At 41.3% G+C, this 12,535-nt stretch overlaps 1 protein-coding gene across 6 annotated transcripts in view; it reads left to right on the top strand.

The window, feature by feature from the left end:
• csmd3b (CUB and Sushi multiple domains 3b) overlaps positions 1-12,535 on the top strand; it is a 316,533-nt gene that overhangs the window by 62,886 nt on the left and 241,112 nt on the right. For all 6 annotated transcript variants that reach the window (XM_047604800.1, XM_047604799.1, XM_047604798.1 and 3 more), the window contains exon 3: positions 8,796-9,018. In XM_047604800.1, coding sequence (XP_047460756.1) covers positions 8,796-9,018 — 223 coding nt within the window. The remainder of the gene's footprint in view (positions 1-8,795; positions 9,019-12,535) is intronic.

The raw sequence follows: 12,535 nt of genomic DNA, 5'->3' as shown, positions 1-12,535 counted from the left end.
GTCGACTGGTCTGTTTGGAACCAAAACCTGATGTTTAGCAAAAATAAATTTAGTTAGTTAATTAGTGAACATCCCTTCTGATCGGGTCAGTCCCTTCCAATAGAGGTGCTTATGTGAGGATTTTTTATTCAAATTGTTCTATTACAGACCTGTTTGCACAGCAGCATATTTTGACTCGTGACACAGGGGTATTAATCACGACTTAAATCAATTCAGTGCCCCAGTAAGTCCTGAGTGAACCAGCATGAGCAGAATGTGATTTCTTTCAATTCAAGGTGTCAGAGGGGAAAAATATCTATTGTGTCCTCGTCGTAGTGTCCGCGTAAAGGCAGCAATTGACTGTGTCAGTGATTGATCGGAGCCACGTGAAACTCAATCACACAAATTCCTCCGTCCGGGCAAATCCATTCAACACAATCTGTGTAGCCACAACAGGCTGTAATGCAGAGCTGCTCTTTTTTTTTTTATTTATTCATATTTTTTTCTTTCTCCCCCCCTAGCTTTGCCTCACACTGTCTTGTAAATCTTAAATAACTCACAGCAGCGGAGCCTGATGGTAATTTATGTTTTAATTTAATGTTTACCTCTGAAGTCGTTGCTCTAGCCAGGGAAAGCACTAAAACTGGCTTTGGACACTTTTATTAAATTCTAATATGTCTGCTTCAGTCAAGCTGGGATAATTCAAATGTCTTTTTTAAAATCTTGCTTTTAAGGTTACTGAATACTGTGGTGTTGGTGAATTTACTTTTCTTATAAAAACAAAACAAATCAAGATGAGTATATTACAGAGTAGTATTATCATGTCAACAGGCAATTGCTGAAACATGGAGTAGCGATTGAAAACTGATACATGGACTTTATGAACAGTGAAGAGTCATGGAGCATCATTCAAGTGCAACAGTGCAGCTCTCCAGCCTTTCTAATCATTTATTTATTTCTTTTTTTGGGGCCGGATGGATTTCGTTTTGATGCCAGCCTTTTTATGCGCTTTAATTAGCGCATTAGCTGATTATTTCTCCAGAGTGATGTTTTATTTGAAGAGGCCGTGCCACCTGCTGCCCCTCCATCCGCTGTTTCCCCCTTTCTCCCTGGCTCCCTCAACGCAACAGCAGCCCCCCTCCGTTCTCCTCTTTCCCCCGATCCGTCCCATTTGTTAACCGCTTTCTCAAATGTCGCCTTTGTCGTTTTCCCTTTTATGTGTGGCTCCGTCTTTCTCCCCCCTTTGTTCTCCTTTTCCCTCCCTACTTATCTCTATCCCATCGTCCCCTCCCGCCTCTGACTGACAGTGTTATAAATTGATTTTCAGCCCGGTGTGTTCCCTCTGCCTCTCTCTAGGCATTTCCCTTATTTAGCCTCAACCACTCCAGGGTATAGTCTAGACCGCGGACTGACTGTCAGTCAGCGGCAGCATGGAGCAGTCTAATTCTTGGCAGACAAGCGTTCCTGACAGCAGGAACCAATGGGACGTTTCAAACATGCTTACTCTCTGCCGCTCTGTCTCTCTCTATTGCGTTTTATTTTTTATTTTTTTTCCCCCCTCTCGTCTCTTCATTCCCTCTCCCTTTTTTTGTTTTGCTTTTAGTTCGTCTACCTTTCTGTCACTCTGCCTCTGGCCCTTTTTTCGTTCTCTGATCCGAAACCGCCTCCAGTTAAAACGAACTGATACAATCATTTTCCTGAGACACAGGCAGATTCCTTTAAATTAACTAACACACCACCGTTCGAGCACACGCATGCGACTCATGCCGAGTTCTGATGTGATCTGGATACTGATTGGTTGATTTGTCTGACTGCTGTGATTTGATTGGTCATTTCGCTTTCCACTGGGAAAGCCTTTCTTTAATCATAAATGAGAGACTGTGAGATTAGACGTAATACCCCTTTAAGCGAATCTGGTATCACTGAGGCCCCAGGAGAGATGGGGAGAGGAATAGAGAGAGGTGTGGTGGGGGTGGGGGGGTCAAGATGAAAGAAAGTCTGACAAACAGGAAGAGGGAGACACAGAGAAAGAGGAAAAGAATTTCAAGCATATTTCCCTCTCAGAGATGGACTCGTGTAATATCACTGTACTGCTGAGGATACGAGTAATATTTTACATTGCAGGATATGTGCACACCCACACAGAAACATTACTGCCCCCCCAAGAAGGGAAAGGGGACATCAAGCAACCTTGAGGGGGTACCAGAGGTCCCATTCCAATGAAGAATAGGGTAATATTGCTGCTTCTTCATTTAGCAGTCAGCACCATGTGAAAATGGTTATATTGATCATGAGGCTCTCCTTGCAAAATGGCCAGCTCAGTAATGGATTTCACACCAGGAGAGTCATCAGGATTATTTCAGGATGTGTGAAGTCAAATTATCGTACGATACTGTATCCTACTGTACTGTGTGAAATGCACCAGAAGCCCATGTTGATGGCTTGCCCAATGCAGATATACAGCACCGAGGTTTCCAGTCCTTTTATGGAGCATTTTACAACTGTGAATCCAGCTCGACCTCATCAGAAATACGACAAATGTGGTTGTTGATTGATACTTTGACACAAGACGTGGTCTTTTTCTAGCTTTTAGCTTATCAATAAAAACTAGATAATGCATTTCCTGCATCGCTGTCTCTCGAGACCGGCAATGACATTAGTTCACATGACAGAAGCTACATGTCCACCGTCAGGCCTGAAAGCTCGTGTGTGGTGAGGTTTGTTATCTAGAGGTAAAAATGTTGTGTATTGGTCACAACTAAGCAACATTGCTTAAAAACTGAAACACTGAATTGAATCAAGTTCAGTTGCGACCCCATGAATCAGAATGGGATTCATTCAGGAAATCAGTAGCGTTGCTTCTGCTTGGACATGGGTCCTCTGACGTTAATGTTATGACTTCTCCTGTCAGTGGTCATAATGTTAAGCCTGTATATGTTACTATATTTCCTGCTAACAGTCATGAGTGTCTTTCAGAGTCACTTACAGTCAGTGTATTGAACTATGATGTAGCTACAGGTATCACGTACCAACGTAGTGGAATCATCAAAGGGATGTTTTCCTTTAACCCAGATAATCTGATTCTGAATCTTTAATTTTGCACTCATGCGGAGTGCAAAATATTATAATATAGTTTTTGGACTGTGAAAGGAATTTCATGCAAAATCATCAGAACGTTGTCCTGGACTGCAAATTTCTAGAAAACCTACATCAAAAATGAGCTGTACAGTTAAAGCTGGACTGTTTAGATTTGTGTGCCGATTGCCGTCCTAATCGACTTATTTAACTTCTGTCTTTAATTGTTGTAAGACATTCAAAAAGACGAAAGAGATCAAACGTATATTGCTGAGTGGGGTTCATTAAATTCACTCGATTCGCGCAGCAGATTTTCTTCTTTGTCTTTAAGCTTCTTTTATCCATTAAAGGTTGTGCTAAGCACGCATGCTCTTTTCCAGCTAAACCCTGCTCTTCGTTAGTAACAGTGTTTTTTTTTTAATTTCTTTTTTCTTTTACACACGGGAGCGACCCGGTCCAATCCCAACTCTTTTACTCTTTGCCAATTAGCATCTCCATTGAGTTGTTAAGAAGAATTAACCACTCATAGCCAGATTTTGATGGTTGTAATACAGTTGTAGCTAGGTTTTGTGGGCAGCAGCTATAATCATACTGAATTTGCAGAACTCATAGATTCCAGTGATGACCCTGGTTCACAGCAAGAACTAGAATATCCTTTAAAATGGTTCCACTCCATGTTCACAGTATCTGCATGACCAAAAGGCTGAAAGTACCATTTACTGATTCTTCTTGCATTCTCTCGGGTCAGATTTTAGTCTTTTTGTTGCAACCTTACAATCGCTAACATTGAATAACTGTAGATGGACTTAAATTCCCCTGCAGCACCTCTCTATAGATTATATGTGTGTGATTAAGTTGTGAGGTCAGGGTTGGAGAGGAGGCTTTGTGTACATGTGTGCCTTGATGTGTGAGAATAGAAGGAGAGAGAGGGTGAGGAGGTTAGAAACTGTGAACGTAACAAATGCTAGAATGAGTGAAGGGTTTAAATTGCCGACGTGTTGAATAATGTGTGAATAATGCATGGATTTGTATATGTGCATTTTTGTGTGTTTGTTGGTGTGTGTGTGTGTGTGTGCGCATGGGAGGGTCTTTTGGTCTGTGTTCACGTTTGCCTGTGACCCTGCATGTGTGTTTGTGTGTTTCTCTGTGTGTGTGTGTGTGTGTGTGTGTTTGCCTGTGACCCTGCGTGTGTGTTTCTGTGATTCTGTGTGTGTGTGTGTGTGTGTGTGTGTGTGTGTGTGTGTGTGTGTGTGTAGAGCGGCTGTCAGTTTCGGTCTGGTAGTCAGCATAATTAGAAGTCTCTCTTTTACCCCTGTCTCCTTCTCGGCTTTTCTTTCTCTCTCTCTCTCCTCCTCCTCCTCCTCTCCTCTTCTCTATCCCTCTCTTTTACTCACCCCTCTCACTTCTCTCTACATTTTCCCATCTCTCTCCCTTCCTCCCTCCTTGTCCCTCTGACTGATGAGTTTTAAATCATCCTTTCATTCTTGCCCCCTGACGAATGAGGAGAAATCTGTCTCTTTCTCTCTGTTTATTCTGCTTTCCATCTTTGTCACTTTGTCCATATTTCCCTCTTTTATTCACCCCACCCTCTATCACAGCATTTCAGTGTAATGATGTTACTTCATTCAGACTAAGATGCATTCAAATGTGTAAGTGCAGCAGATATTTCCTTTCATTGACTGGTTCTGATACATTTGAAGGTTTTTTATCCTGTTACTGCAATAGACTGTATATAAATATGAACAATGCGTCCCTACTTCATTCCATTTGCTGAACTGACAGTATTTTCTTGGGGATACGGGCAGCACCATTTTGCGTGTTTTCGTTTAATTAATACTGCTCTCTACTCTACCTCCACCAGACACAAAGATATATTTGATTATCCACTTATTTATTACTATTATTTATTGATGTATTCCTACTGTCACAGTCCTAGTCATGGAGCAGTTGGCATGGCAACTGACAGTCATCGTGATGTCATATCCTGTTTCTATAGCCTTAAAAAACTAGGACAGAAAATCTGAAAATTTGACACTTGACAATTGTTCATTTTAGTGTTTTAGTTGGGCCCCCAGACACATCCACTACCATAGAGGAGGGGGTGGAGCTTATGATCTTCACTGAAATCAGTCACCAGGGGGAGCATTATTTGGTTTGAATTCACTTGAGCCGTCCATATTTATCAAGCAATGAAGCCCATGTGAAAGTGCAAAAATTGCACAAGTGGCCGCTTGAGGCTGGATTCAAAAGGGACCAAATCCCCATAGAAAAAAAAAAGCCCAACCTTAGAGCAATATTAAACATATTTACAGCCTGGTACAGAAAACTATTTTGCTCTCAATAGCTTATTTCACTGTTCATGACAAGTGTTGGGGGTGATTTTTTTTTCTAACTCATTTGAGAGTTGATTGGGTGGGTCTCAGCATCTGACGCGACCCTTATGTCCATATTTGGAATATCCACGTGTGGACGGAGTAGAACTTGTCCAATATGGCGTCATTGGGCTCCGCTCACTTCAGGCTTCATTTGTCCGTAGTATATACAGTGATATTTATGCAGTCAATGATTACTAAATGGTGTCCTCAGATGAACCCTTGTATTTAAGTTCTGAAGCACAAATGTTATTTCATTTGGAACTACGCGACCCTTAACTTTCTGAACTCGGCCATGATGGAAACTCAGAAGGTTGTTTTCTTACTATACTCTGTGCAGAAATGAGCAGACACACTTGGCCTGTGGCAAGTCTGTTTTCTAGGTATTTGTGTATGTGTCTATTGGTGTCCTCTTATTCGACTCTGCTTGTCCCTACCGGTCGCTCAACATCTCATCCCTGATTGGTTGTGAAGGGACAGAGATACCAGCCCCTTAATTGCAGCCCAGACTGTCATTGGTCATTATATCCGTCACTGTGATGGTCTTGGAATTGTCTGGATAAATGAGGCACACACTGACACACACATATATATGTAGACACACATTTTTTTTTTTTTTTTTTTCCAGTTGGGGTTCTGTCTTGGATAATTGGTTTGAGAGGCATCCAGTGGGATCGCCCTGCTGTCCCTGTGGCCTTGGCTGCCATGGTGAATAAGGAGGCTCATAAACATGAAAGGCAGGGGGATGATCACCCTGATTTGAGCTTTGTACTCAGAGGAGATCAATTAAGGCCTTGGAGTTCAAGGACTTACCACATATTTTCACTTAAACACTTATATTTAAACCAAAGGCATACTGTTGCTGTTGTGAAGCTGTTTTTGTCTTCCTTTTACATTGATGAAATGCATGTATGGTGGAAAAATAAACCGAAGTCCGCAGCTACTCTATACAGGCAAAAGCCTCAACACACATACATGTATGCCAATTTGTAGCATCGTTCCTCAGCATGAAGACACCGGATCAGACATGTATAACAGCAAGCTTCTTCTCTGCTGTACTGTCCTTGAGCATAATGATGCAAAATCCCTACCAGCTCCAAGGTTTTGTCCTCCATGAGCTTAGTCTGCAGTCTGACTCTCCTGCAGGGCCAAAAGGAGTGTAGACTTTCTTCATCGAGGATCGATAGCGCATTGCAAAAAAAATGCTCTGGACCAACTTCTCTCCTGGACACTCCAAGGTTTTCATCTTGCACCTGTGGTGCGTTTGATATAAAAGGATCATTAAGATCAAAGGGAGAAGATAATGATCCTGATGTGAACTCTGAAGTCCAAGGAGATCAATTACATTTACATTTTACAATTTAGGCATTTAGCAGACGCTGTAGCCCGGCGAGACTTAGAATGAGAACAGCAGCAGAATTAGCTTCACTCCTAATTTATCAGTACAAGCATCGTCTAAAAGGATCACACAAACTACACGCTCGCTACTGTCTCCACATGAGAAATCTCTTCCTAAATATTGCCATATCTTTATAACAAGGCCACAGGAAGCTCACATTTGTTATTACCTACTGCAGCCTTGTACTTCCTAGCTGCTGCACTCCATCCTTTGTAACCACTTCACTTTCTCATTAAAACTTGGATAAACAAAATGAATCATCTATTGTGTTTATCTATTTTTTTTTTTTTTTACAAAACCACCTTTATTGATTAAGTGGCCATGGCGGATGTCTGATAATGCATAAGATGTTTCATGCCGTCATGCTCTCTCAGAATCAGCATCAGTGGAGGTGGTGACATGTATGTTTTGTCTCATGCGGTTGATTTAGATGTTGGTTTTGAATCCACTCATCTCCTCCTACCTGCTTTCATTATCTCTCCTCCTTCCAGCCTGTACACAGAGTCATGGTGAAGGGTCTACAGTAGCTCATTGAGATCTAAGAGCATTCATTCTGCCCCTCCCTGCCGTCTTTGATGCAGCATAGCGTATTCAGGTGTTCGCACTTGTGTCATTTCTGTTGTTCTGTGTTTGACTTGCCACTGAGAATGCAGATGGATATCTCCAAACGGCTGAGCTGCTCAGTGATAAATTTCCGAGTCACGCTGAAAGGGATTCTGACACAGACCTATTGTTGTTGTGCATTTTGACATGTCAGCAACTGATTAGCAAAAAACAAAGGGATAGCCGGCGTTTCATCTTGTAGAGGCACCCGGGGTGAATCCAGGGGAACGCTCTGGTCGCTTATTGATTTCACCCTTTAAGTCAGCCGGAAGGGTTGCTCAGTGAGGGGACCTGGGTTCATGCACCCCATGCTGAACGTGAATAGCAGCTCATGTTGTGCTGTCCGCAACAGAAACAGTCCTTTTTGCCTATGTGTCAGGGGGGAGCCGTGAAAGGATTACTCCAGATGTGTGGAGCTACAGTATATATATATGAAATTCAGAAAAGTACTTATTTCAACAGTTTCAAATTTGTCCATTTTTATGCAATCGAACATCAGCATCAAAGACGTGGATATATCCAAACTAAGCTGACCTACTTAGAATCATTCATGCTCACTCTTGGCTTGTTGAGGCAAAGCAGGGATTTCTATATTTTTCTCTCTTTCCTCTTGAAGGAACAGTTCTGCTCACCAGAAATTGGACATGGGCCTTCTGAGAGTGTCCTGTGGTGTCTGGCTAAGGAATCTTGTTAGTGGGGGCCTTTGGATATGAGATGAGGGTAGGGACCTCTGTGGATCAGTCTTGTTCCAGTGCATCGTACACATTCTTGATCAGTTTGGGATCTAGTGAATTTGGAGGACAGGTCAACACCTTGTCCTATGTTTCCTTCCTAAGGAACATCCACATGAATGCCAGGTCTAAAAGTTTCCCAGCAGAACCATGAATTGTCACAAAACGGTCAAAGTTATTCACTTCTCCTATCAGGGGTTTTAAAGTTGTGGCTGATCAGTGTCTGTCTACTGTCTGGAAGTCTCTTATAGAACTAAGAAGTTTCTGTTGTAAGAGTTCATAATAATTATAATAATACAGGTCTAAATTGAATTGTGACTTAGTATTTGCTGTTGCAGTGTGAATGTTGAAATTACACGCCACAGAGCTGTTTGTATAGATATTGAACTTTATTATTTGTAATAATGAGGAAGGCTTAACTGTCGTGTTGTAAAATAAAATAAAAATCTTTATGGAGTAGCTTGGAGGCAGGAGACATGTTTTTTTTTCTTTCTTAATGCATTGTGGAGCTATTTAACTGTCGGGCATGCAGATCTACACTGGATTGAAGTTAATGGTTATTAATACAGTTGTACAGTGCGCACATGATCTCTGTTTTTGAAATTAAAGTACGTGTTGTCTCTTTCTCTCTCCCAGGTTTCATCTACACTTGTGGGGGCACACTGAAAGGCCGAAACGGCAGTATAGAATCACCTGGGTTTCCCTATGGCTACCCCAACGGGGCAAACTGCACCTGGGTCATCGTTGGGGAGGAGGGAAGCAGAATCCAGCTCATGTTCTTGTCATTTGCCATAGAAGAAGAGTACGACTTCCTGTCCTTGTACGATGGACACCCACACCCTGCTAACTTCAGGACCAGGCAAGTGATTTTGCTTTTTAATCATTAGTTTTCTTTCAACTTTTTAAGTGTTCAAAACGTCAGCACAGAATTATTCAAACATGGAAATGTGAATGTGGTTCACGGCAAAGTTTTTTAGTTTTCATCTGATAACCTTCATCCAAAAGTCTAAGCTATATAATAATACTCTGTTTCTGCAAATGTCTCATGCTGAGCCATACGCTCATAATATGATAAAATGTTAAGCATCAGTGAACTATGAAGTCGAAAGACGATCAACTACAAAAGGAACTAGACTCAATTGTAACAAATAAATCCAACAAAACGACCTCAAATATTCTGAATGTATCAGAGAAGCCTGTAGTGTTCTTCTTGTTTCAGCAAACATATAGACAAAATATTATCTAGCTGGATTCTCTGGCGCGATGCTATTGCAGCGGAACAAATGTCCTTGTACAGCAACAGGGTGCTATCCTGCTGCGGCACACAAATTGCCAAGGCTCAATCACTGTTGCTGCAGCTTCCCTTTACGTGTTGAATTATTTTATTGAGCCCCTCCTGCAAGAAGAAACACAATACCCTGAAAGAAACTCATTTCAGATAAGCTATTAAACTCCCCTTGCCTAATGATTGTATCAGGCAATCAATAGAGCCTCATAGCATCTCTATTCACATTTGACATGTTCTTTTAACATTACAATTAAGTTATTATTATGCTATTCAATTAGCTGTGAAACATTTATTGAAATGTTTGATTTTTACATGCTAAACACTGGGTGAGATTAGGTTGGTATTGAAGTTTTAACAAGTGTTGTTCTTCAAGGTGGTCCTCAATGAAAGTCCTCCTCTGCTTGCAGACTCTTGATCTGAACAGCAGTGCAGCTCAGATCAAAAAGATCTAGAAGAAGCAGACATTTAAAGGACAATGTTCTCCTTCCCTGTAGAGAGTAAACGCTGCAGCCCATTTAGTATTTGTTATCTTGACACTGCTGTGTCCACTCACAATACAGACTGACATTATACAGATTAACCATAGTTTGATCTTTGAATAAGCCTCCTCTATCTCGCTGGCACGTCATTCTCTGTGCAAGCGACAGTAATTAGCACCTAACTGCGAACCAGGCACTCGCTTTCATTTTGGATTCCGTGAATGTGAACATTCACCTGGAACTAATTATTGGAATCAAGAATAATCCAACCCTGAAACCAAGGTAAGCTCCACTCACACACTCCTTGTTGCTCTTTTCCTACAAGACGATAGCAAGCTCCGCACATACAGCTCCAACCTTGGTCACTTGGGTGAAGAGAACTATGTGTCTGGTACGGCTCCTTCCGACACAATGAGCAACACGTGGAAAGATGCCAGCTCTGTCCTTGAAGATATGTCTGACATAAGATGCTATAAAAAAAAAGTAAACTTGCTGGGCAGGCTAACACATGTAGAAATGCAAGTCAATGGCAGTTACTTTAACAGCTAGATTGACTTCATGAAATGTATCTGCTACTTTTTATGTGGCATGGCTATAATATTATATAAATGTTTTTTGGTTGGTTTTCAGTCATCCAGGTCATTGGATCTAAAACATAGGTCTTCAACATGGAGTCCGCGACCCCTGGGGGGGGGGGGGGGCATTTTATATATATATTTTTCCCCCACAAATTAAGATGTCTTTAAATACACAATAACATAAAGATATACACTTAATACTGAATGCAAAATAAATAGCACTAGGCCAAGTTTAATTTAGAACACATATAATAGGTAGGGGGTCCCTACTTCATCTCTCCATCAGTTTGGGGGTCCTCGGCCTGAAAAACGTTGAAGACCCCTGATCTAAAACAAAGATAAAAAGGTAACTGAAGTTATTGAAGTGCTTTCTTCACATCAGTTCATCTTCAGAAGTCAAGAAGCTGATTGGCAAGTTGGCAACTCAGCTGACAACACAGCATTTCTGCAGCTACTCTCAAACAGCTACTTAAACATATTTTGGGCAAAACGTCAAATGTGCCAATAATACAGTTTTGAAACAAATTATACGAAACAGAAGAAAAAAATAATGGTCTTATCTATTTGCTCTTTGTGAGGCTACTAGGAAGAAAAAAAAAATACAAAAAAAGCTAAATTCAAAATCCAGTATACCAGGAATCCAGGGATCCATTTGCACAACATGTAGAGGTGGACATCTGCTCTTGGGGTTGTTGTCCTCTTACACCACACGTTGTTGTCCGCTAGCAGGGACCACTGGTTCCAATGGATATAAGGTCATCTGTGATTATGATGATTGGCTGTTAGCATACATATCATTCATGGAGCCTGTCCATGAGCAATGTGTGGCTGCGTTTTGCTCCTCTGTTCAAGCAGTCACCATCTCGTCTTGCGTCATTGCTGGCCTATGTGGTTGACGATTGCTGAATAACAATCAGCCGCTAATCATCAGTTAAACAAATTGTTTCAGATTTTATAGGGTTGTCCTTGCTGTTCTCATTAAAGCATAATGTGTTCCCATGCAACATTGTCAATGAAATCTGATCAACCTACACCCATACATAATGTATTAAATAGCATAATATTAAGCACATTTTTACGAGACAAGTTGTTCATTTATTTAGGCTGGGAAAATGAAGTTTTGTCCAATTAAGGAAAAAAGGATCTCAGTCGTGGAGAGCTGCTCAGAGTCGTGTGGATAGTTGGTTGGTTGGTTGCTGGAAAGCAATTCTTTCGTCATGGGAAATGAACCATGTTTGCTTGGTTCAACAGGCATAATTTCTAATCAGCCAGCTGCAATAATCAACCTTTCTTAGACAGTCCAGTGGCTTTTAATGCTCACATTGCTGCAAAGAGTTAATTAAAGAAGGACTAGATTAGACTAGAATAGACTAGACTAGAACATTTTGACGCTTCTTATATGAATCTGATTTTCACAAGGAGAGAGGGGAAGAACAAACAGACCTCAGGAAGGAGAAAGCGAAAGATGCCCTCTCTACTCTTAATGGTTGATTAGGATTTCCTGCTTATCAGAGATAGCAGGAAATGATGTGCTGTGCTGAGTGTGTATCCACATGCACAGATGTGTGCGTGCACGTGTCTGCGAGGAAGATTTATGGTCTGCATAGCTACAATCGCCTCACTAGTTAAGCCAAATTACCTCCGCCGTCTCTTCCCCTCTTCTTCTTTGGCGTTCCGTCTCTCTTTTTCCCCGTCTCTCTCTCACTCACACACACACACACACACACACACACACGGACATAAGGGTAAAATGGTGATTAAAAGGTCAGATCCATTAACAAGAAAATGGTAATTATGGGGAAAGTGATTAACATGGATTGCTCACACAAACCCTTACATGATTGTGCGTGCGCTCACAGTACACAAACAAGAGATACACTCCAGACTGTTTTTCTGGTTTTATAAATTTTAATTACTGAAGTTCTCTCATAAGGAATGTTCAAATTAAACTAATTTCGAGCACTCACCTTGAATGTAACCTGAAATCAAAGGGGTAATTTTTAAGGACGTTACCACCTTTCTCCTGCAAAT

This window comes from Mugil cephalus, chromosome 14, assembly GCF_022458985.1.
Source record: "Mugil cephalus isolate CIBA_MC_2020 chromosome 14, CIBA_Mcephalus_1.1, whole genome shotgun sequence".
In the NCBI taxonomy this organism is placed as follows: Eukaryota; Metazoa; Chordata; class Actinopteri; order Mugiliformes; family Mugilidae; genus Mugil; species Mugil cephalus.
The sequence above is the reverse complement of the archived record's forward strand: the minus strand, read 5'-3'. Positions and strand labels throughout refer to the sequence as shown.